The 26756-nt window shown below is 42.5% G+C and overlaps 1 protein-coding gene across 1 annotated transcript in view; it reads right to left on the reverse strand.

Moving 5' to 3' along the window:
- Window positions 1-26376, reverse strand: part of trmt61b (tRNA methyltransferase 61B) — a 29902-nt gene extending 3526 nt beyond the window's left edge. Inside the window, exons 1-6 of the mRNA XM_043687213.2 lie at window positions 25536-26376; window positions 15958-16060; window positions 10342-10532; window positions 6759-6850; window positions 4611-4828; window positions 3610-3681 (exon numbers count right to left, since the gene is read on the reverse strand). Of these exons, the coding sequence (XP_043543148.1) occupies window positions 3610-3681; window positions 4611-4828; window positions 6759-6850; window positions 10342-10532; window positions 15958-16060; window positions 25536-26288 (1429 nt within the window). The 5' untranslated portion in view covers window positions 26289-26376. The remainder of the gene's footprint in view (window positions 1-3609; window positions 3682-4610; window positions 4829-6758; window positions 6851-10341; window positions 10533-15957; window positions 16061-25535) is intronic.
- Between the last annotated feature and the right edge of the window lie 380 nt (window positions 26377-26756).

Genomic DNA, 26756 nt, shown 5'->3' on the forward strand with positions numbered 1-26756 from the left:
ATAATTGAGGAACCGCAAAAAAACATAATTGGAGCTATGTACAGGTCTCCAAACAGTAGTCAGGAGCTGGGGCACAAGATACCCCAGGAGATAGAAAAGGCATGTAGCAAAGGCAAAGTTATAGTGATCATGGGGCATTTCAATATGCAGGTGGACTGGGAAAATACAGTTGATAGTGGATTGCAAGAAAATAAATTTGTGGAATGTCTATGAGATGAATTTCTGCAGCAGCTGCTGGTGGAGCCCACTAGGGAACAGGCAATACTGGATTTAGTACTGTGCAATGAGGCAAACTTGATAAGAGACCTTAAGGTGAAGGAACCCTTAGGAGGCAGTGATCATAATATAATTGAACTTACTCTGCAGTTTGAGAGGGAGAAGATAGAATCAGAGGTAACAGTATTACAGTTGAATAAGGCAATTACAGAGGCATGAGCTGGGTAGAATTGACTGAGACAAGAGCTCAGCAGGAAAGACAGTGGAACAGCAATGGCAGGAGTTTCTAGGAGTAATTTAGGATACACAGCAGAGATTCATCTCGAGGAAGATGGTACACGGAAGATGAGGCAACCATTGCTGACTAGGGAAGTCAGGGATAGCATAAAAGCAAAAGAGAAAGCATATAAGTGGCGAAGGGCAGAGGGAAACCAGAGGATTGGGAAGCTTACAAAGACCAACAAAAAAAAAAGAGGGGGAAGAGTAAATAGGAGTATAAGCTAGCCAGTAATATAAAGGAAGACTGTAAGAGTTTCTTTAGATATACAAAGGGTAAAAGGGAGGCAAAAGTGGACACTACTGCTGGAAAACAGCGCTGGAGAGATAGTAATACAGAACAAGGAAATGGCTAAGGAACTGAATAATTACTTTGCATCAGTCTTCATGGTGACTCAGAGTGAGGGGGCAGAACTGAGTAATGCGGCCATCACCAAGGAGAAGGTGCTAGAAAAACTGAATGGCCTGAAGGTGAATAAATCACCTCGACCAGATGGACTACACCCCAGAGTTCAAAGGGACATAGCTGAAGGGATAGTGGAGGCATTCGTGGTGATCTTTCAGGAATCACGAGAATCAGGGATGGTCCCAGAGGACTGAAAAATTGCTAACGTGATACCCCTGTTTAAAAGGAGAATAAGGCAAATGACAGAAAATTACAGACCAATTAGCCTAACCTCCGTTGTGGGTAAAATCCTGAAATCTATTGTGAAGGATGACATTTCTGAATACTTGGAAGTGTATGGTAAAATAGGGCAGAGTCGACATGGTTCTTCAAGGGTTGGTCATGCATGACAAGTCTGCGAGAATTCTTTGAGGAATTAACGAGCAGGTTAGATCAAGGAGAACCTATGGATGTTATTGATCCGGACTTCAAGAAGGCCTTTGACAAGATGCTGCACAGGAGGCTACTGAGTAAAAAAGGGAAGCTTGGCTGCCTGGCAGGAAGCAGAGAGTGAGGATAAAAGGGTCCTTCTCAGGATAACAGTCAGTGACAAGAGATGTTCCGCAAGACTCAATGTTGGGACCACAACTTTTCACTTCATACATTAAAAATCTTAATGAAGGAACAGGAGGCATTCTGGTTGGACGATATAAAGATAGGTAGAGGGACAGGTAGCACTGCAGAAGCGGGGAGGCTGCAGAAAGATTTGGACAGGTTAGGAGAGTGGGCAAAGAAGTGGCTGATGGAGTACAAAATGGGAAAGCATCAGGTCATGCATTTTGGTAGGAAGAATACAGGAATAGCCTATTTTCTAAATGGAGAAAATTCAGATGTCTGGAGTGCAAAGAGACTTGGGAACTGTAGTCCAGGATCCTCTCAAGGTAAACTTGCAGGTTGAGTCGTTAGTTAGGAAGGCAAATGCAATGCTAGCATTTATCTTGAGAACACTTGGACGTAAAGGCAGGCTCGTACTTCTGAGGCTCTATAAGGCTCTAGTCAGGTCACATTTGGTGTACTGTGCGCAGATTTGGGCCCCACAACTCAGGAAGGATGTACTGACCCTGGAGTATGTTCAGAGGAGGTTCACGAGAATGGTACCACGAATGAAAGTTCAAGATATGAGGAACTTTTTTAGGATTCTGCAACTATATTCGATGGAGTTTAGAAGATGGGTGGGGCGATTTAATTAAAACATACAGAATATTGAATGGCCTGGACAGAGTGGATGTTGGGAAGATATTTCCATTGGTAAGAGAGACTAGGACCCAAGGCCACAGCCTTAGAGTAAAGGGAAGACCATTTAGAACGGAGATAAGGAGAGACCTCTTCAGGCAGAAAGTGGTGAATCTATGGAATTCACTACCCTAGAAGGATGCAGATGCCAGGTCATTGAATGTATTTAAGACTGAGATGGATAGGTTCTTGATTGTAAAGGGGATCAAGGTTTATGGAGAGAAGGTGGGAGAATGGGGATGAGAAACTTATGATGGGCTGAATGGACTAATTTCTGCTCCTATGTCTTATGGTCTTATTATCGACAGTGATATTAAGCAGTTCCTGGTTAGCAATAACTAGTGACCAATTTGGGTTCTGCTGGGGCACTCAGTTCCTGGACTAATTACAGCCTTGGTTCAGACATGCGAAAAGAGCTGGATTGCAGAGGTGTAGTGAGATTTACAGCCCTTAACATCAAAGCCACCTTTGACCAAATTGTGGCATCAAGAAGCCCTTGCAAAACTGAAATCCATAGGAATCGGAGAAAACTCTTCAATGGTTGGAGTCATGTCTGGCACAAAACAAAATTATTGTTGGAGGTCAGTCATGTTGGCTCCAGGACACTGTTCCTCAGAGCAGAGTCCTAGGCCCAACCGTCTTCAGCTGGTTCGTCAATGACCTTACATCATAAGGTCAAATGTGTGTATGATCAATGATAAATGCATGATGTTGAGCACAATCTGACATTCCTCACATACTGAGAGCGGACCATGTCCAAAAGCAACGAGATCTGGACAAATATTTGGATTCAGGCTGAAAAGTGCCACTTTCATGCACATAAATACCAGGAAATAAAAATCTCCAAATTAGACCATTTAACTATCACTCCTGACTTTCAATGGCATTGCAATCACTGAATCCCCCACTATCAACATCTTGAAGGTTATCATTGACCAGAAACTGAATTTGATTTGCCAGTAAATACAGTAGCCAAAGAGCAGGGCACAGGGCAGGAATACTGCAGCAGGTAAGTCACCTCCTGACATCATCCACAACATGGAGCTCGATTGGCTCCACATCTACAAATATACTCCTCCACCTGTCATTTAGTAGCAAAGCATTCCATACCCTTACTACTCTCTACAAGATGCACTGCAGAAATTCATCAAAGATCCTTAGCACCTTCCAAACTTACAACTACTCCCATCTGGAAGGAAAAGGGCAGCAGGTACATGGGAACATCATCACCTGCAAGTTGCCCTCTAAGCCACTCACCATCCTGACTTGGAAATATATCACTGTTTCTTTACCCTCACTAGGTGAAAATCCTGGAATTCCCTCCCCAACAGCATTTTGGTCAGTTTAAGAAGGCAGCCCACCATCACATTCTCAACAGCAACGAAGCACGGGTAATTGATGCCCACGTCCCACGACTGATAAAAACGTGCTGGACTCACCTGTGTGAGAAACTTGCTCATGATGAGGTCTGGCAATATAAGGTATTGTGCAAAAAGGTTTAGTATCTTCACCTGTATTTAATATAAAGCATTATACCAGGTTACGTGTGAATTTCAAGAATTGTTTTTCTCAGCTGCTAATAAAATAAAACAATACCTTCTGACCACTTTTTATGCATGTTTCACAATTTCCATGCTTCGTTCCCTGAAAGTGCAATCTGTTAGAATCTCACAGCACAGAGAGAGGTCATTTGTCTCATTGACGCTTGCTAGCTCTTTGAACTATCCAATTACTCAGCTGTTTTCCTTGTTGGCTGAAATTACTTCAAATATTTAGGTATATATTCAACTCCCAATGCTGGGCTAGTGATTCTTCAGTCAATGGAAATTCTTTCACACTCCCGCCAGTGATTGTTCTCCCAGTAAGGTAAATATAAATGCTGTAAACATTCATTCCTCATGTGTATGTGCTAATTTATCCTCATCCAGTACCTACCTATATGCACTTTACATCAGAATTTGTAAGACAGCAATCAGGAAACATCAACTGATTTTTTTAAAAATCACATTTCTTGGGCTGGAGATACTGAGCTCAATTATAACACACTGGTTATTGTGCCAACGAGATCAACTCAATTCATAAAGAGAGGGATGTGAACCTGAGATTTCTTTGTTTGTTTGACTTTATGTTACATTAGGTATTATCTGCTCAACATCTTTATAAAAATTTAAAATTCCATTCATTCTGAAGTTACTGTACAATTTTATGAATAAAATGGTTCTTGGGATTGTGCACCAACCATTTCACCAGTAACATACACCTGTACTTTGTGCATTGTGACTCTCTGGAATCCAGCAGTTCTGGGATCTGAAGTACTGGCAGAAGTCTTGTTAATTTGCATGGATTGGGTAGCCACTCAAGTCTTTTACTTTAATGCTGACATTGTAGGGGCAAACAGTCGGCAAATTTGGAAACGCAGGAAGCAGAATGGATACTGTACCATTATCCTCTAGGACCTTGGTTCCATCTTTTCTTTGTTCATCCTCAGACTCACTGTATACATTGTTTTGTGGTTTCACTCGGGGTGCTGTGCTGCCATCCTTCCGTAGAGCTGGTGCAACGAGCCAGTTCCTGTGAATAACCTCAGAGATCTTCTCACAAGAGAAGAATAACTGGCAGCTGCGTATTCCTTCCAACAGATCAACAACCTGGGTAATACTGCACAAAACATAGATTAGCAGAAGAATCCAGAACAGTACGAACTTTCACACTGTTACAGCAACAATGTTTGCTAATTTAACAGTTTTAACATTAAATAGAAGTGCTGATGAGTGACAGGGAGGGGACAGGTTAGAAGGAAAATCGGATGTAAAGGAATAAACAATGCACACCTAAACATGATAAAAGATTTGGGAGAAGTGACCAAAAAACTTGATCAAAATATGGTTTTAAAGAAGGTGAAAATAGAATCCAAAAGTTAAAATCCAAAAGCTAATTTTCAAGCACTCCAAAGGATAAACCAGCTGAGAAAATGAAAATCTCAGGTTAGAATTTGGGCTGCTGACTATCAGAACCTCCACTGTAACGTTTTACTTCAAAGCAAGATCAAAGATCTAATATAACCTCTTGGCCTATGAGAGCGTGGTGGCACAGTGGTTAGCACTGCTGCCTCTTAGTGCCCAGGGACCTGGGTTCAATTCTAGCCTTGGGTAACTATCTGTATAGAGTTTGCACATTCTTCCTGTGTCTGCCTAGGTGTTCCCATTTCCTCCCACAGTCCAAAGCTGTGCAGGATAAATGGATTGGCTAGGCTAAATTACCCATGCAGATTAGATTGATTAGCAATGGGAAATGCAGGTTATGGAGGTAGGCTGGGGAGTGTGGGACACTTTTTTTCAGTGGGTCAGTGCAGAAATTGATTATATGCAACAATATTCATGGAAGTTCAGATAGTAAAGGTGAAGGCAATTGCTCTTGTCTCCCAATGGTCAGTTGTTGAAGAAAGCACACAAGAGTTGGATATTGGGACCATGCAAAGTCCCCAACAGAGCTGTCTCTGTGGGGATTGCCTCGGAAATTGAAAGTTATACTGGGTAATTCCATTGATTCTGGAATCCCTGCAAGGAATTCTAAATAACAGATTCGAGTTACGTAAAAATAAACAGTTCTTTCTTAATTGCATGATTCTCTCCTACGTAGCCATGTCAGTGTGTTTCAGGCCACAGTGGTCCCTGCTTCCGCCCCACCTCCTGTCCAAGTTAAGATGTCAGTGTTGGGGGTAGGATCTGCCCGCCCACATTCCAAACAATGAGCCTATAGAAATTAGACAAAAAGAAACAGCAACTGGAGCAAGCCACTGGACCCTTCAAGCCTGCTCCACCATTCAATACGATCCTGGGTGATCATTCAACTGAGTACCCTGTTCCCAGTTGGAGGAATTTTATTTGCTTCGAGTCAAGTCAGGCATTCTTACTTCAGGTGGAAGGCTTGTGTTAGAGAGCTGCTGGCCAATGTGATGGGTGGTTGGCCACTTTATGTTCTCAGCAGCACTAAATGAAATCCTACTGGATTGAGGAGCCAACCAGTTGCAATGTTTGATGTAGGCAGGGCAGAGGTGTGAGGGCATTACTTAAGAGGCCTGAGGGTAGGTTAAAGGAGATAGTACACCTGATAGACTCAGACGACTTGAAAAGGTGGTTCCAATAATCCAAATCAATGCTAATCCATGAAGGTAAAATTGTTGACTTTCCTGCATGGCCTTAGATAAAGTACAGAGGCAGTGAGATAAAGCTCTTGAGTGCTCCTTAAGTGGCCAATTACAGGGTGGTGATCTCTCACCACCAGTCACATTTCAGACAAATGTAGGAGACTTATGGGTAGTTGATGGGAAGGCTAAGACCACTCACTAGATTAATGTGGCCCCCATGTTTAGACTGTTTGGTGATGTTATGTAAATCCAGTGGTATCATTCCAGTTATTGTTGCATTGCCATTTGTGGGAGTGGTAGATAAATTTGTTCCTGTGTTTCTTACTTTACAAGAGTAACTATGCTTCATAATTATTCACTGTAAGGTTCACTGGCCCAAGAGATCGAGAAAGCTTTTTCTTTACCATAAAGGTTAATGACACCAAAATTGAGCAAACTTACTTTGCTAAATATACTGCACAGACTCCACCTTGCTTGAGGTGTTTGTAGACAACAGGCAAAGCAAGTTGAGGGCTAAGCATATCCAAAGCGACCTGCACAGGATACAAGATGATGAAGAACTTAATATAAAATGCATTTAATATTCAATTTACCTGAAGATATAAACTGGCTAGTGAAATAGGAAGATTCATGGAAATTTTATTTTAGTATTATGAATAATAGAGGGAGTGGAGTATATACTGAATATAAAGAATCTGAAGGACTGTGAAGGATAATTATTGGTATAAGGAATTACTTAAGACTGGAACCTGTTGCAGTCAAGGAGAGAAGATTGAAGGGAGTTAATAGAACTTTTGAAAATTTGGAAGGATTTTACAAGTAGGGTATGATTATTTATCTGATCAAGTAGCTTACATATGGGTGGAAGCTTTGTATTAAACTTATTTCAGAAGTTTAATACAAAAGTTGGATTAAAGATGAAGAAAGGTAAAGAATGTACTAAAGTTCCTGGAGTCTGATGGCAAATCCTTAACATTGTTTATCCTACTAGATAAGAATGAAATTGCATATTCAATAGGAAACAATACTCCCTCTGCAATCTTGTTCCTCTCTGGCTGCATGAACTCACTCTGGGTAAATTCACATGACATTCAGTCACCCATCGAGGTCACTTGACTCTGATGCTATGCTGACTTATGTGACACACCTTCCAAGTCACTAGATAGCAATCAGGAATGACTGATATTTTCTTTTCCACTCAAAACAATTGGTGTACCTTTATTGCTGTACCAACAGAGACCAATTAATCCAGCACAGACTACAGTTCAGACCTTGAACTATTCTGACTCAGTACTATACAGGGCCGGGTATTACTAATTAGGTTTTGGGTGTATCATGAAATAGATGTGATCCTTTATGTAATCAAGTGTTAAGTTTTTAATAAAAAAGAAATTATACCATACTATTTCAATCACAATGGAATTTTTGTTTCGAAGTATTACTCCAAAAGATCAGAAATAAATGTGATCTGTATATGGCTTACTATCAGTGATCATTAATGCTGTACTTGGGCTCAGACATTCCACGCAGGGCAAGGGGTAGGGGTCAGGTTGGGAGGGATGTCAGTTTGGGTCAGGAGGGAGATTCTTGGCTCTGACAGTGATGTGGGATTGGGAGATGTAGGCCTGGAATCAGGTGAGAGGTGTCAGGTCTGATAGCTAGGAAGGGTCTAGCCTAGCCAGTGGTAGAGGGGATGTTATATCCAAGGTCGGGTCAGGACAGCAATAGGGGAGAATGGATTGGGGGTGGGGTGTTGGTGGCTGACTGTAGGATGGTTGTCAGAGGTGTGTAGAGGATTGGGGATAATTAGATGCAGGGGTCAGAAAAATGACAACCTGGGAGTTGGAGTAGGTTTATGATTGTTGAACGTTTCCTGGGTATCTGTCAAGCTTAACTAAGTTGAAGCCCTGCAGAGGTTCTCACATTGAGGACCTTTCTTCGTGGATTCCAGACTCAATGGAATTACCCAGTATAACTTTCAATTTCTGAGGCAATCCCCACAGAGACAGCTGTGTTGGGGACTTTGCATGGTCCCAATATCCAACTCTTGTGTGCTTTCTTCAACAACTGACCATTGGGATACAAGAGCAATTGCCTTCACCTTTACTATCTGAACTTCCATGAATATTGTTGCATATAATCAATTTCTGCACTGACCCACTGAAAAAAAGTGTCCCACACTCCCCAGCCTACCTCCATAACCTGCATTTCCCATTGCTAATCAATCTAATCTGCATGGGTAATTTAGCCTAGCCAATCCATTTATCCTGCACAGCTTTGGACTGTGGGAGGAAATGGGAACACCTAGGCAGACACAGGAAGAATGTGCAAACTCTATACAGATAGTTACCCAAGGCTAGAATTGAACCCAGGTCCCTGGGCACTAAGAGGCAGCAGTGCTAACCACTGTGCCACCACGCTCTCATAGGCCAAGAGGTTATATTAGATCTTTGATCTAATCTTTGATCTTGCTTTGAAGTAAAACGTTACAGTGTAGGTTCTGATAGTCAGCAGCCCAAATTCTAACCTGAGATTTTCATTTTCATTTTCTCAGCTGGTTTATCCTTTGGAGTGCTTGAAAATTAGCAATCTACAGTTTTCAGACCTGAACATCTAAATTGATCAGATCCTAAAATTCATATGTTTCACATAGTCTAAAAATGAGACAGCACCTAAATCCATTTTGGGCTGTGCTTATGAATTCAGTGATGAACAAAGTCGGTTTGATTGAAATTATGGCATTAGTTTAGTTCTATGTTTTAATCTTATTTTAAAATATTTACTTTCTCTTTTAAATCCATGAAATCATTCAACAGTATGCTACTCACTAACCCCTAGCAATACAACTCATCTCACACACACAACTGTGCAACGTCTTTGGGAAATGCAACAACAACTGTGTTTATGTAATGTCATTTTCATAATAGTGTCCCCAAGGTACTTCAGAAGAGCAATGCCAAACCAAATTTGACACCGAGCCCCATAACAGACAAATAGGATGTGCATCCCAAACAGTAGTGGCAAAAAGTAGGTTTAATCAGCATCATAATGGGCGGCACAATGGTTAGCACTGCTGCCTCACAGCGCCAGAGACCAGGGTTCAATTCCCACCTCAGGCCACTCGCTGTGTGGAGTTTGCATATTCTCCCCGTGTCTGTGTGGGTTTCCTCCAGGTACTCCGGTTTCCTCCCACAATCCAAAAATGTGCAGGTTAGGTGAATTGGCCACGCTAAATTGCCTGTAGTGTTAGGTGAAGGGGTAAATATAGGAGATTGCGTCTGGATGTGTTGCACTTCGGCGGGTCGGTGTGGACTTGTTAGGCCGAAGGGCCTGTTTCCACACTGTAAGTAATCTAAAGTAATAAGGAGGAACTAACTGAAGAGGCAGAGAATATCGGGGATGGGAATTTCAGTGCGAAGGGATTGGACAGCAGAACGTACATTGTTGGGGGTGGGATAATGTGTTGTAGCATCAAATTGATGCTGTACTTGAGCTAAAGAAGCTAAAGAGAAAACTTGCGTGGATTTGGAGGAAGAGAGGCAGGTGATAGGATTCATATTGTTTTTTTCATTACTCTTTCTTGACATCAATGGCAAGGGTCAGCTTTTGTTGCACATCCCTAACTGCCCTTGAACTGAGGGATTTGCTGGGCTATTTCAGGTTGAGAGTTTGGAAATAAATGTAGGCCAGACAAGGTAAAGACGGCAGAATTCCTTCTCTAAAAGGTTATTAGTGAACCAGCTGGGCTTTGACAGCAATTGTTGTTCACTTCATGGTGCCATTACTGAAACTAGTTTTCATATTCCAGATTGATTTTACTGACTGTTTAAATTCCACCAGCTGCCATGGTAAGATACAAAGCCATGTCACCCACAGTAATAGGCCGTTCTCTGGTTTACTATTAGGGAGACTCTTGACCTTGATGAAGCAAATTCAAATCTTTGCAATAAAGACAAGGCAACGGACTGCGTTCAGATCCATAACATAATGGGTGATATAATTATCAAAGCAACAGGTTACTTACAGCATCAAACATCTTTCCTTGGATATCATCAGTGGCTGTTACAATATCTTTATTAATGAATTCAACATTATTTGGCCACTCTCTCTCATAGGCCACTTCCCAGGCATTCCGCCAGCGCTGGTAATTTCTTTTAGCATTGGAATGGTGATCTGGTCTTACTTCAAAACTGTACACATGGCCAGAAGATCCCACTGTGGAGGTAAAACATGAAATCAGAATTGTAAATGAACGCACACACTTTATAATGTCTTTCACAATGCTCCACCTTCCTTCCCTGAAGGTTGGTTTCAAGGATAATTGACAGCCTCCTACTGCCTAACTCAATTACCCATTTTTCAGGTATGAGCCAGTATCAGCAGGTAACTTGGCTGTACAGGCCAGTTCATCCCTGTCCTGTACCATCAAAGATGTTTTGTAGGGAGCTCATTGACTCATAGCCCTTTACAGTACAAAAAGAAGCCATTTGGCTCATTATGTCCACAGCAGCTAACAGATCTGACTACATTAATATCATTTTCCAGTTCTTGGCCCAGAGCCCTGGAGGCTATAATAATGCAAGTGAATATCTCGATACTGCTTAAATGTAACAAGAGTTAATAACTCAATCATCCTTTCGGGGAGTGAGCTCCAGAGTCCACCACCCCAAATGAAAAATATTCTTCTTGACTCTCCTCTTAGTCATCTACCCCTTACCTCTCTACTAATGGAACATAGTGCCTTTCTATTCACCTCTCTACTAATGGAAAATAGTGCCTTTCTATCCAGCCTATCTATACCCCTCACAATTTCATACAACCGTCAGATACCCTCAACATTTACTGTTCTAAGGAAAATAACCCCAGCCTATACCATCCTTCATCATCTCCTCAGAACCCTCTCCAGTGCAATCATATCCATAATGTTGTGACCAGAAATGAATGCAGTCCTTCTACTGTAGTCTAACCAGCATTTTATACAGCTCTTGACATAATCTCCTTTCTCGTATATTCTGCACCTCAGCTAATAAAGGCAAGTATCTTGTCTTCTTAACCACCTTATTCTACTGTCCTGCTACTTGTGGATACATTCCCAAGGTTCCTCTGATCTTCAGTACTTTCCAGGGTCCTACCGTTCAAAGGTCCTACCCTTACATTATTAGCTCTCCCGAAGTGCAGTATCTCACACATTTCCACATTGAATTCCATTCACCAGCTGACCAATCCATTGATATAGTCTTACAGTTTACTGTTAACCTCCTCACAATTTACCACCCTACCAAGTTTGGGTCACCAGTGAATGACTTAGTCATAAATCCCCCCCAACATGATTAATTTCCCCAATTTCAACTAAGGTTAATGAAGCACGTTGCTCTATCAATCCTGTTGCTCCAATTAACTCAGCATGACACTTGCTTTTTAAGTCAAGTACCACAATCAGCCGCAACATCACTTCACTGGATTATCATGTAGACTTGTGAAAAGAATATTGCAAATTTAAAACCCTTATTTTCTTGAACTCTATATATGAATTCCCAAGATATGTTGATTAAAAAAATGGATTTAATATTGAATTTCTGTGACTCACATTGACTGTTCTATGTAGAACTGCAAAAAGGCATGCGTAATACCTGAGTTCCTCTGAAATTAAGATTTGCATCTCACCGAGAACGCAGTGTTTCAACACATAGCAACAACCTGTATTTACTTGGCAGAGATATTGAAGTAGCTCTCAGTTTTGGGGTAAAAATGTAATTGAATTATTTTTAGTGGGCATATTTAATTGTTAACAATTTTCTGCAAGAATCTTTTGTGAATTTAGATTATTAATGTTGGAAATCTCTTTTATCTTCATTTTCTGACCACATATATATTTTAACTTCCAAGATGAGTAATGTTAATTATGATCATGGAAAACTTTGAATTATTGGCACCCGGAGACTAGGAAGCTCGAAGGAAAACAAGGATCTTGGGTTGCTTATCCAGAGATCTCTGAAGGGAGCAGCATTTAATAGGGTGGGTAACACAGTTTATGGGATACTTGCCTTCATCACTCCTGGCATAGATTATAAGAGCAGGGAGGGTATGGAGGAGCTCTACAGAACCTTGGTGAGGCCAGAGCTGGAAGACTGTGTGCAGTTCTGGTCACTGCACTACAAAAAGGATATGATTGCACTGAGGGCACAGAGGAGATTCACCAGAATATTGTCTTGGTTGAAGCATCTTAAAGTCATAGAGATGTACAGTACGGAAACAGACCCTTTGATCCAACTCGGCCATGCAGACCAGATATCCCAATTAACCTAGTCCCATTTGCCAGCACTTGGCCCACATCCCTCTAAACTTTTCCTCTTCACGTACTTATCCAGATGTCTTTTAAAATGTCGTAATTGTACAATCTCCACTGCTTCCTCTGGCAGCTCATTCCACACACGCACCACCCTTTGTGTGAAAAGATTGCCGATACCTTTTATATCTTGCCCCTCTCACCCTAAACTTATGCCCTTTACTTCTGGACTCCCCCAATCCAGGGAAAAGACCTTGTCAATTTACCCAATCCATGTCTCTCACGATTTTATAAACCTCTATAAAGGTCATCCCTCAGCCTCTGACACTTGAGAGAAAACAGACCCAGCCTCGCCTAAAAGCTCAAACCTTCCAACCCTGGCAACATTCTTGTAAGTCTTTTCTGAACCCTTTCAAGTTTCACAACATCCCTCCTATAGGAGGAAAACCAGAATTGCACAAAATAATCTAAAAGTGACCTAGCCAACATCCTGTCCAGCCGCAACATGACCTCGCAACTCCTATACTCAGTGCTCTGACCAATAAAGGAAAGCATACTAATTGCCTTCTTCACTATCCTATCTACCTGCAACTCTACTTTCAAGGAACTGAGCTGCACTCCAAGGTCCCCTTGTTCAGCAACACTCCCTAGGACCTTATCATTAAGTGTATAAGTCCTACTCTGATTTGCTTTTCCAAAATGCAGCACCTCACATTTGTCTAAATTAAACTCCATCTGACACTCCTCAGTTTATTGGCCCATCTGATCAAGATCCCATTGTAATCGGAGGTAACCTTCTTAGCTGTCTACTACACCTCCAACTTTGATGTCATCTGCAAACTTACTAACTATACCTCCTATGTTCACAATCAAATCAGTGACGAAATTTATATAAATGACAAAACGCAATGGATCCAGCACCAATCCTTGTGGCTAGCTATGAAGAGGCTGAATATGCTTGGGTTGTCTGCTTTAGAGCAGAGTTGAGGGGCAAACCTGATTGAAGTGTACAAGATTATGAGGGGCAAGGGACAGGGTGAATAGAAAGCAGCTGTTACCCTTAGTTGAAGGATCAATAACAAGTGAACATAACTTTAAGATAAAAGGCAAGAGCTTTAGAGGGGATTTGAGGAAAATCTCTTTCAACCAGAGGATGGTGATCATGACTTGCATTTCATCGTGGAACAGGTGGAGGTTGCACACTCTGGTAGGGTTGTCAAGGCTGGAAACCTCACAACCTTTAAAAAGTATTTGGATAAGCATTTGAAATGATATAATATTTAAATTTACATGGCCAAGAGCTGGAAAGTGGGACTTGTGTAGATTTAGAGTAGTTTGTCGGTGAACCCAATAGGCCAAAGGGCTTCTTTTGTACTGTATGATTCTATGAAAATCAGTACAGTATGAAGCATTCACAGTTGAAGTAAAACAAAGTCAAAAATAGTTCCTCTAGTATGTTTTAATATTATGCCTCAAATGTAACATCAAATAGCTGTTACCATTACAACAGCATGTTCCTTATCAAAAGGTTGTGGGCTCAAGCCCTACTTCAGAAATTTGTTTGTGACTGAAACTTGTGTGCAGGACTAAAGGAGCACTTTTTAAAGAAAAGAAAAGGAGATGGCTAATTTACATCTTTCAACCACACAAAATAAAACTGACTAAACAATTTTCTTTGCGAACTTGTTGTGAACAAATCGAGTGCTGTTTCCCCTGAAATACAACAGGAATAACTCTAAAATTCTTCAATATTTATAAAGAGCTTTGGGATGTCCAGAGATCATAGAAAATGCAAACAACATTTAAAACCTTTGTAATTTTTCTCCTCTTTCTCGCGGAGTTTTGCCCTTTTAATTTTGCCATTTGCCATTTCTGGCCCCTTGGATTCAGTCTAATTTATCAAACCTATCAGGACTGACAGCAGAATATTTTTACAATAATGATTTTGGAAGAGCTGCCAACACTGAGGCAATGTTGTTCGGGCCATGTTGAAGACAATGGGAATACAAGTGTTTGTATGTCCTTAGATCACTTCGCACAGCCTGCTTTCCAGTCATCTTGAATATCCTTGCCACTGGACTAAAGGTTGCCCACCTGCATTAAGGTGACATACAAGCCATGATCGTAAGCTGCGAGTGCATCTTAGACTCGATTTGCATTTGGACCATGGCCAAGCAAGATTCTGTCATTGTACTGACACCTTGGACTTTCCTTGTTATAATGCTGGACCTCACCTTCAACCAGCTTCCCACTGGAGTGGAACCGATCTACAGAATAAATAGAAATCTATTTAATGCCCGCTACCTGCAGGCCAACTTTTATTTTTCAGTGGAAAATGGATGTCTCTGGCTGGCCAGCATTTAGTGTCCACCCTTATTTCTGTCATAAATGGGAGATCCATTTCTTATTAAAATGGTTACACCTAGATCTGATCTCTTTCATAATGGGAATTATCCTCTCCATCCACTGTCAAATCCCCTGCATATGTAATAGGTATCAATAACTCTTCTAAATTCCATTGGATGCAGGCCCAATTTGTCTAACCTTTCTTTATAAAATAACACCTTCATTGCAGTAATTTCCATAATCTAGATATTCTTTCATCTTCTGTTACAGGCCCTCATAGAGGAAGCTGCCTAGCTTACACACTAAAAGTGAATTCGTAGGTGACATTTTAATTCACTCATGGGAGATGAATATCACTAACTGGGCCAGCATTTATTGCCAATCCAGACTTGCCTTTAAAAACGTTGTAGTGAACTGCCGTCTTAAGCTGCTGGAGTTCCTGTACTATAGGTAGACCCATAATGCCATTAGGAAGGGAATTGAGCTTGGACCATGAGCTTGGTGCTAGGTTGAGGCACTGCTCTTCAAGAACTCACTTCCCCTGGTGACTGAAGATTGTGCTGGCACATTGAGGCCAATGTTGAACCTTGTCGCTGACGTCTACCTTATTGACAGAAGGCATCCAAAATATGTTGGGTGGACCATCACGTCCAAGGCCTTGTCGGGAATTTTGACCACAGTGCATTATGGCGGTAGGATATTTGGTAGAGGACCTTTGTCTTCCAACTATTTAGTGTAATGACTTTGTTCTCGTATGCTATGCTGAAGGTGTCAATGATGGCTTGAAGCTTCATCCCTGCAAGGGCAAGTTTTGTCTACATTCTATAGTTCAGTGACAGAAGATGAAATGACCTTGAGAATCAGATGACCCAGTAACTAAATCTAGTAATAAACTGTAATGTAATGGATATTTCATTCGAGCATTTTAACAAAGAAATCTTGGCAACATAGATACACATAAGGTATTTGATTATTCAGTTTCTGACAGGAAACCGATTCAGATATTACCTGTTCGAGATAGAAACAGTGTCATTGCTCCGGATCCTGAACCAGACTCCAAAACATGGTTCCCACTACCAATATCCATCATCATCAGCATGGCACTAATATCCTTCCAGAAGCAAAAAAAGGAATAAAAAACTGAGAATGATATAGGAATACAGATGATTTCCACCTGATTTGTGAAGTGGAACAAAACTTCCATACTAAAAGATATTGAAACACTGAGAACAAATTAGCATATCCCTTATGGTGTTTCTTATTGTTCAGTGGGCTAACTTTTATCCGCAGCTGCTGAGGTTACCACGAAGACCTTTCTTCTGAACCTCGCTCCTCACCTGAGACAAGGAGACTCTCAAGTTAAACCACCACCAGTTATTTCTTTCTCTCATGAGACAGCAGCCCTACAGTCCGCTGTGATTATGGCAACTCTACCTTTACCCTACATCACTCACAATATTTTGCTGTAATCTGCAGCTAGTTTGTCAATTGAGGTCACAAATACTCCGTTCTTTCAGAAAACAATGCCTGAAATCAATGAGAGTTCACTTACAATTTTAGGGTAGAAATCGAGAACATATTTGTAAATTTTCCGGCCTTAACCCTAATACAGTAACTCAAAATGACTGTCGTAACAGTTGACATTTCAAAGTGTGAAATGAACAAAATTCTCAACCCTCGAGGGATGTGGACGTTCCAATGTCAAGCATATTTAAAGCCGAGATAGATACATTTTTGGTGTCCCAAGGAACCATGAGATATAGGGAACGGGTGGGAAAGTGGAATTGAGATGAAAATCAACTATGATCATATTGAATGTCATGGCACCTTCGAGGGCTATACTCCTGTTCCTATTAGGTTCTAAACAATAAATTATCTACTAAATCTGTGCAGAACTCTATTTTGCATTTCTGCTTTTCTGTATTTGTTTTATTTTATTGGCAATAGGAAATTAACATTTAAAAATAGATGAGAACTGTGATTTATGTTTCATGACATAATTATTTCATAGAATCCCTCATGTGGAAGCAGACCATTCAGCCCACCAAGTCCACACTGGCCCACCAAAGAATATCCCATCCAGATCCATTCCCTCTACCCTATCCCTTAACCTTGTATTTTCCATGCTTAACCCACCTAGCCTGCACATCCCAACTCCTATACTCAATACTCTGACCAATAAAGGAAAGCATACCAAATGCCTTTTTCACTATCCTATCTACCTGCGACTCCACTTTCAAGGAGCTATGAACCTGCACTCCAAGGTCTCCTTGTTCAGCAACACTCCCTAGGACCTTACCATTAAGTGTAGAAGTCCTGCTAAGATTTGCTTTCCCAAAATGCAGCACCTCGCATTTATCTGAATTAAACTCCATCTGCCACTTCTCAGCCCACTGGCCCATCTGGTCAAGATCCTGTTGTAGTCTGATGTCTCCCTCTTCGCTGTCGACTACACCTGTAATTTTGGTGTCATCTGCAAACTTACGAACTGTGCCTCCTGTGCTTGCATCCAAATCATTTATGTAAATGACGAAAAGTAATGGACCAGGCACCGATCCTTGTGGCACTCCACTGGTCACAGGCCTCCAGTCTGAAAAACAACCCTCCACCACCACCCTCTGTTTTCTACCTTTGAGCCAGTTCTGTATCCAAATGGCTTGTTCTTCTTGTATTCCAAGAGATCTAACCTTGTCGAACACCTTACTGAAGTCCATATAGATCACATCTACCACTCTGCCCTCATCAATCCCCTTTGTTACTTCTTCAAAAAACTCAATCAAGTTTGTGAGACATGATTTCCCACGCACAAAGTCATGCTGACTATCCCTAATCAGTCCTTGCCTTTCCAAATACGTGTACATCCAGTCCCTGAGGATTCCCTCCAACAACTTGCCCACCACCGACATCAGGCTCACTGGTCTATAGTTTCCTGGCTTGTCCTTACCACTTTTCTTAAACAGTGGCACCACGTTAGCCAACCTCCAGTCTTCCAGCACCACACCTGTGACTATCGATGATACACATATCTCAGCAAGAGGCCCAGAATTCACTTCTGTAGCTTCCCACAGAGTTCTAGGGTACACCTCATCAGGCCCTGGGGATTTATCCACCTTTATGCATTCCAAGACATCCAGCACTTCCTCCTCTGTAATATGGACATTTTTCAAGATGTCACAATCTATTTCCCTACAGTGTATATCTTCCATATCCTTTTCCACAGTAAATACTGACGCAAAATACTCGTTTATTATCTCCCCCATTTTCTGCGGCTCCACACACGTGTGGGCAGCACGGTGGCTCAGTGGTTAGCACTGCTGCCTCACCGTGCCAGAGACCCGGGTTCAATTCCTGACTCAAGCGACTGATTGTGCAAACTCCACACATTCTCCCCGTGTCCTCCGGTTTCCTCCCACAGTCCAAAGATGTGCAGGTTAGGTGAATTGGCCATGCTAAATTGCCCATAGTGTTAGGTGAAGGGGTAAATGAGTGGGTTGCAAGTCGGTGTGGACTTGTTTGGCCGAAGGACCTGTTTCCACATTGCAAGTAATCTAATCTAATAAAAGGCCACCTTGCTGATCTTTGAGAGGCCTATTCTCTCCCTCGTTACCCTTTTGTCCCTAATATATTTGTAAAAACCCTTTGGATTCTCCTTAATTCTATTTGCCTAAACTATCTCATGTACCCTTTTTGTCCTCCTGATTTCCCGCTTAAGTATATTCTTACTGCCTTTATACTCTAAGGATTCACTCGATCTATCCTGTCTATAACTTACATATGCTTCCTTCTTTATCTTAACCAAACCCTCAATTTCTTTAGTCATCCAGCATTCCCTATACCTACCAGCCTTTCCTTTCACCCTGACAGGAATATACTGTCTCTGGATTTTCATTATCTCATTTCTGAAGGCTTCCCATTTTCTAGTCGTCCCTTTACCTGCGAACATCTGCCCCCAATCAGCTTTCGAAAGTTCTTGCCTAATACTGTCAAAATTTGCCTTTCTCCAATTTAGTACTTCAACATTTAGAACAGGTCTATCCTTTTCCATCACTATTTTAAATCTAATAGAATTATGGTCGCTGGGTCCGAAGTGTTCCCCCACTGACACCTCAATCATCTGCCCTGCCTTATTTCCCAAGAGTAGGTCAAGTTTTGCACCTTCTCTAGTAGGTACATCGACATACTGAATCAGAAAATTATCTTGTACACATTTAACAAATTCCTCTCCATCTAAGCCCTTAACACTATGGTATCATTAATTAGATTAGTATTTGTTCACAATTACCAATAGCACGTTCAGAGCACACTCAAACATGAAGCACATTGCTGAGAGTCAGAAGTCACATGTAGACCAAACCAGGTAAGGGTGGCAGATTGCCTTCCCAGAATGACATTTGTGATCCAGCAAGACCTTTACGACACTCAATAATAACTACATACAATGCCAGCAAATATACGGAAATACCACCACCTACAAGTTCCTCTCCAAGCCATTCACCATTCTGACTTGGACACATATAGCTGTTCTTTCATTGTCGCTGAAATTCCTGGAACGCCCTCTTTAACAGCATTGAGGAAGTATCTACAACAAATTGCAGTAGTTTAAGAAGGCAGCTCTCAGACACTTTCTCAAGGGGAATTAAAGTTGGACAGTAAATGCTGGCCCAGTTAGCAATGCCCCAGATCCCCTGAATGAATATATTTTAAAAAGTCATGGTCACCATTGCTTAGACTTTACATTCCAGATTTAATAGCAGAATGTTAATTCTATCAGTTGTTGTGCTGGAAGTTGAACCCACTTTACCAGGGCAATAGTGCTCTGAATTACTAGTCTGTCACTGCTTCCCACATAAATATTAAATGTAAATATTTCCTAGGATATCATGGGTAATTTCTCTACTTTTCTTCAAAATATTGTCATAGGACCTCTTAACTTCATCTGAAAGAAAAAACAGAGCCTCAGTTTAACATTTTATCTGAAAGTCACTACCCCCAGCTTTGCAGTATCCCCTTGTTAGTGCATTGCACTGCCAGGTTTGGTTTATCTTCAAATCCTGAAGTGTGACTTGAATCCACTACCTTCTGATATAAAGGTAAGAGTACTTCCAACTAAGCCATAGTTGAAGCATGTCACACAAAACTTATGTTGTCACATCATCACATCAACGATTCAAATGCTAAGTCTTAGTGAAGCTCTATTGTTGTTTACAGCACCTCTAGAACACGTCAATCAGTTAATTAGACAGCACTTTTATGTTAAAGAGTCTTTCTCCAGCCAGTGATAGACTCTGCAATGAAAAGGGCACAATGTCATGGTGCAAAGTCTTTTTGATGAGGTAATATAGGTGCTTGATGACAGTAATGCGGCTGATGTAATTAAACAGAGTTCCACACAACAAACATATCAGCAAAGTTTGACGGCATACAATTAAAGGGTTAGTGGCAGCACAGATTGATAGTTATCTGAGTGAGTGGCAGGAAGCAGCAAGAGGTGGTGAATGGTTATATTCAGACTGAAGAATGTGGGTCCTGGTGTCAGTATTAAGCAATTAATGTAAAGCAGGGGTCTTAAGACTTGGGTACAATTTCAAAATTTGCACAAAACTTGGAGGTATTGTGAATTGTCAGGACTTCAAGAGGACACAAGGCAGGCTGTTGGAATGAGCAGAGAAACAGCAGGTAAAATTTGATACATTGAAGTGTGAAGTCATATATTTTGGTAGGAAGATTGAAGAAAGGTCAAATAAAATAAAAGGTGCAATTTTACAGGAGGGAGATGAGCAGAAGGACTTATGATACATGTATACATATTATTAAAAAGTAGGACAAGTTGAGAAAGCAACAAGTTAAGCATATATAGTATTTATTTGTAGGACCAGCATTTACAAACAAAACATAGAACAGTACAGCACAGTATATGAGGTAAAAACAATGACTGCAGATGCTGGAAACCAGATTCTGGATCAGTGGTGCTGGAAGAGCACAGCAATTCAGGTAGCATCCGACGAGCAGCAAAATCGATGTTTCGGGCAAAAGCCCTTCATCAGGAATAAAGGCAGAGAGCCTGAAGCGTGGAGAGATAAGCTAGAGGAGGGTGGGGGTGGGGAGAAAGTAGCATAGAGTACAATAGGTGAGTGGCGGAGGAGATGAAGGTGATAGGTCAGGGAGGAGAGGATGGAGTGGATAGGTGGAAAAGGAGCTAGGCAGGTCGGACAAGTCCAGACAGGTCAAGGGGACAGTGCGGGCTGGAAGTTTGAAAATAGGATGAGGTGGGGGAAGGGGAAATGAGGAAGCTGTTCAGGCCTTTCCTGAAGAAGGGCCTGTGCCCGAAACGTCGAATCTCCTGTTCCCTGGATGCTGCCTGACCTGCTGTGCTGTTCCAGCAATAAAGTTTCAAGCTGTTGAAGTCCACATTGATGCCCTGGGGTTGAAGTGTTCCGAGGCGGAAGATGAGGCGTTCTTCCTCCAAGCGTCGGGTGGTGAGGGAGTGGCGGTGAAGGAGGCCCAGGACCTCCATGTCCTCGGCAGAGTGGGAGGGGGAGTTGAAATGTAGGACCACTCCCCCTCCCACTCTGCCGAGGACACGGAGGTCCTGGGCCTTCTTCACCGCCGCTCCCTCACCACCAGACGCCTGGAGGAAGAACGCCTCATCTTCCGCCTCGGAACACTTCAACCCCAGGGCATCAATGTGGACTTCAACAGCTTCCTCATTTCCCCTTCCCCCACCTCATCCTAGTTTCAAACTTCCAGCCCGCACTGTCCCCTTGACCTGTCCGGACTTGTCCGACCTGCCTAGCTCCTTTTCCACCTATCCACTCCACCCTCTCCTCCCTGACCTATCACCTTCATCTCCTGCGCCACTCACCTATTGTACTCTATGCTACTTTCTCCCCACCCCCACCCTCCTCTGGCTTATCTCTCCACGCTTCAGGCTCTCTGCCTTTATTCCTGATGAAGGGCTTTTGCCCGAAACATCGATTTTGCTGCTCGTCGGATGCTGCCTGAATTGCTGTGCTCTTCCAGCACCACTGATATAGCACAGTATATGTCTTTCGGCCCTCGATGTAGTGCCAGCCTTTTATCCTACTCTCAGATTAACCTACGTACCTTGCATTGGACTAACTTCCATGTGCCTATCCAAGAGTCACTTAAATGTCCCTAATGTATCTGACTCCATTACCACTGTTGGCACTGCATTCCACACAACCACCTCTCCCTGAGTAAAGAACTTACCTCTGACATCTCCCCATAACCTTCCTCCAGTTAACTTAAAATTATGCCCACTATTGATAGACATTTCCACTAAGGGGGAAAGTCTCTGTCTATCCATCTAGCTATGCCTCTCAACATCTTGTACACCTAATCCTTGTTTGTTCCAATGAGAAAAGCACTAGCTCCTTCAACCTTTCTTCTAAAGACATGCCTTCCAGTCCAAAGGAATATCTTTAAGGCTTTGGTTTCACATGCCTGACACCAGACGCCCGAAACAACTCCTGTACATTACAGTCCTGTGTTTTATGCATATTGTACAAAAGTAAGGAAGTTATACTTAACTTGTACTTAGATTACTTACAGTGTGGAAACAGGCCCTTCGGCCCAACAAGTCTACACTGACCCGCCGAAGCGCAACCCACCCAGACCTATTCCCCAACATTTACCTCTTCACCTAACACTACGGGCAGTTTAGCATGGCCAATTCACCTGACCTGCACATTTTTGGACGGTGGGAGGAAACCGGAGCACCCGGAGGAAACCCACGCAGACACGGGGAGAATGTGCAAACTCCACACAGTCAGTTGACTGAGGCGGGAATTGAAACCGGGTCTCTGGTGCTGTGAGGCAGCAGTGCTAACCACTTTGCCACCGTGCCATCCATAACTTGTATAATTATTATAATAAACTTTGTTCAGACATGTTTTGGTGCACCTCTGGAACTGGCAGGACTTGAGACTGGACTTTCTGTCCTGCAAGTAAGGACACCAAAAGAACCTTTAGTCTACCTTTATAAAATAATTAAAGAATGGTAAAATACCGTGGAAGCTGTAAGTCTGAAGCAAACACAGAAAATGCTGGGAAAACTCAGCAGGTCTGGCTAGATCTGTGGAGAGAGAAACAGAGTTAATATTTCAAGTCCAGCATGACTCTTCAGAGTTGTATCAGACTCAAAATCTTAACTCTGTTTCTCTCCACAGATGCGGTCAGACCTGCTGAGTTTCTCTAGCATGTTCGTGTTTGTTTATAAAATATAGTTGTACTGTCTTAACCACTCCACCGAGGATATGCAGGTCATTGGACTCATCCACCGCCAAACCACAACAACCCGACGGTCGGAGGAGGAGCGTCTTATCTTCCGACTGGGAACCCTCCAACCGCAGGGGATGAACTTGGACTTCACCAGTTTCTTCATCCCCCCTCCCCCCACCTTGTCTCAGCCGGATCCCTCCAGCCCGGCACCGCCTTCCTGACCTGCAGTCTTCTTCTTGACCTCTCCGCCTCCATCCTACTCCGACCTATCACCCTCACCTTGACCTCTTTCCACTTATCACATTTCCAACGCCCCTCCTCCAAGTCCCTCCTCCCTACCTTTTATCTTCTCCTGCTGAACACTCTCTGCTCATTCCTGAAGAAGGGCCTGTGCCCGAAACGTCGAATCTCCTGTTCCCTGGATGCTGCCTGACCTGCTGTGCTGTTCCAGCAATAAAGTTTCAACACTGTCTTAACAAAAATATTGTGTCTGACCCTGGACACCGCACCTTAGGAAGAAAGTGACAGTATTGGAAAGGGTGCAGAAAGATTTACAAAAATCATTCAGCTGCATGGATAGGTTGCCAAATCTGAACAGTGCTCATTAGAGAAGGTAGAGAAGAGATTTAATAGAGGTATTCAAAACCATGAGAAATCTGTGCAGAGAACAGAGGGAGAAACTGTCCCTTTGGCAAAATAATCAAATACCAAAGAACACTAATATAAAGTGAGCAAGTAAAAATGAACAAAAGATGACACTTGGGAAAATCTTGTTACATAATGGAATTTGGGAAGGGCAGCTTCAATTGTGGCTTTCAAAAGAATTGATTAAAATACTAAAGAGAAGATCTTGCAAGGCTGCAAGAAAAATAGTGTGACCAGTTGATAACTCTAAAGTGAGCCAGCGTGGATAACAGAAGGTTGGCCTCCTTCCATTTTGAAACCATTCTGTTATTGTATGCACCGTATCAGAATGTGTGTGGAGAGCAGCGCAAGAAGATGATGGCTCTACAGTTCAGCATGGTCCCACTTTTCGCAATCCATGATATTACACAAGTGCCTAAACAGAGAAACACAATAGGTCTCTAATTCTTTTCTAAACTCTCTTGGAAGTGCTTAATTGGTTGGGGGTGGGAGTGGGGGTGGAGAGTTGGAGAAGGCTAATTACAACAGTATTGGGCAGGAACTGAAGAAATTAAATTGGAGGTGGCTATTTGAGGATAAATCCACATCTGACACATGGGAGTCTTTTAAAGGCCAGTTGATCATTTTGGAAGGATGCAGAGACTATTTTGAGAAAAGGCTTACAGAGTGTTGTCTGGATTGGAGTGTATTAGCTATAAGGAGAGGTCACACAAACTTGGATTATTTTTACAAGAACATTGGAGGCTGAGGGCAACCAGTAAAAGTATATAAAATTATAAGAAATGGGAATAGTTAAAGTCTTTTTCCAAGGGTGGAAATGTCATATATATGGGCATACTGAGAGGGGAGAGTTTAAAGGGGATGTGCAAGTTTTTTTTTTACATAGAGGTTGATAGGTGGAACATGCTGTCAGAGGAGGTGGTAGAAGCAGATACATTAGCAATGTTTAAGAGGCATTTACACAGAAATGAACAGGCAGGGACTGGGGGGATATGAACCATGTGGGAGCAGATGGGTTTTGTTTAGAATGGCATCATGCTTGGCACACATGGTGGGTCTGTACCTGTGCTGGACTGTTCTACGTTCTTACATACACATATTCAAGATGTTGATTATGAAGAGAAGTCTGAAGGCAACTCAGATGTTCTTCTCATTGAACACAGAGGAATGCCATTCAGTCTTTGGAGCTGTTTCACTGCACAATGATATCAGGTCAGACCTGCAGCGTGGTCATCCCATATATCTGCCTTTAGTTCAACAGCCATTAAGACTTCTAGTTAACATCAATTTATCCCAGTGTTAAATATAACAATTGAGCTAGCATCAATTATCCATTTGCAGAAGATTCCAAAACTTTTATCATCTCCTGTATATAGAAACATTTCCTCATTTTAATCCTGAATGATCTTCTCATCAGCCTTTAGAATGGAAATAGTTTCATTCTTATCTACTTTAAGATCATGAAAACTTGGATCAAATGTCCGTTTCTAAATTCCTGGGAACGCAGCCCTAGCTTATGAAAAGAGTATACCACTTTCTTTGAGGACTGGGCACAGATGTTCACATTTTGGGAATATTCATTCTGAACAGTTTAAAGTGGGCATTTGCTTTAAGGTGAGACAATTTGTTTTTACCTATTAAAGCTCTTTACATTTGAGTTACACAGTTTTCTTTTTTAAAAAGAGACAAGCACTCCTTACTTTAGGATAAGAAATGGCTGGTCCTCTCTTCATCAGCAGCACAAATTCTTCCAGCGACGGCCTCCTCAAGATAAACTTAGAGCCTGTGGAGGTCATGAAGACTTGGCCGGGGAGATGCCCTAGGATCTCCTGGTGAGAAAGCATGCCCCACTGACTGTGCAACTTCCCATCTTTCACCAAGTTGAACATCTTTTGCAGTTCCAGGCAGTGCCTCCTGCGAAACTCCACCAACACCACATCCCCAGGTTTAAACGGCACTTCACTGTTCGGGGGGTTCGGTTGGCAAGCAGTGTCCTCCTGACCATGGTCTTCCTCCTGGGGCAGATGCCAGCTGCACCCAGGTGCTGCCTGCCATCCTGTAGGTGCGGAGGGCATGGATGCTCCTGTGTAACCCTTTGGGCCTGGTTCCTGGATCATCTGCTGCAGGTCCATTACCTCCTGGGACAACATCTCCGGGGGGATCAGGCTGCTGACCCGTTCCAGCGGCAATAGGGAACGTCTCCTCGAGAGCTGAGCCCTACTTCCTGGCCGTGTCCAGGCTGGCCGACCCTGCCCAGCGCCCAGCTCCCGTCCTGGTTCGAATCCATCCTCTTCCCCTTCATCTCCGGTCCCTGAGCTGGACCCGGGCAACACCAGGTTCCTGCTGAAGGGGAGACGGGTCCCTAGGCTCCAAGAAGGATAATTGCACCTAGCCCCAAACTGCTGCTGAAAGCAGTGGGTTGCTCCGCACATTGCTGGCACGGAACGCAGCATTTTTTTTTCCTCGCAGTGAAATCCGTGGCTGTTGTGTGTCACATTGCAACCCAGACCCTGTGCACATTGCCCGTCGAGATCCTCACTCGGAACTGTCTAAGCAGGAAACAGACGCTTTGCAAAGCTCCTCCTCAGGCCCACGGCATCATTTAAAAGCGACCAGCTTCATCCTGTCTGTGTGGAAGGGAGGCATGTGGGATTTGGTGAATAGTTGCCACGTTATCAATACCGAGCAAAAAAGTTGTGATCTCCAGCACTTGCAGTAATTTTCTTCCACTCTTTAATTAGCTGGATGGTATAGCAGTGGACTCCAAATTTTGTCAGCTGTGTCACATTATAGCTTCATTTACAATTTTTATATTAAAAAATCATATTTTATGACTCTATGTAAGACATAGAATCCCTACACCATGGAAACAGGCCATTCATCCCATGGACCTCACACCCACCCTCCAAAGAGCACCCCAA

The sequence above is a fragment of the Chiloscyllium plagiosum genome, unplaced genomic scaffold (genome assembly GCF_037043375.1).
Source record: "Chiloscyllium plagiosum isolate Xiang-an unplaced genomic scaffold, Cpla_swu_hap1 HiC_scaffold_3, whole genome shotgun sequence".
Taxonomy (NCBI): Eukaryota; Metazoa; Chordata; class Chondrichthyes; order Orectolobiformes; family Hemiscylliidae; genus Chiloscyllium; species Chiloscyllium plagiosum.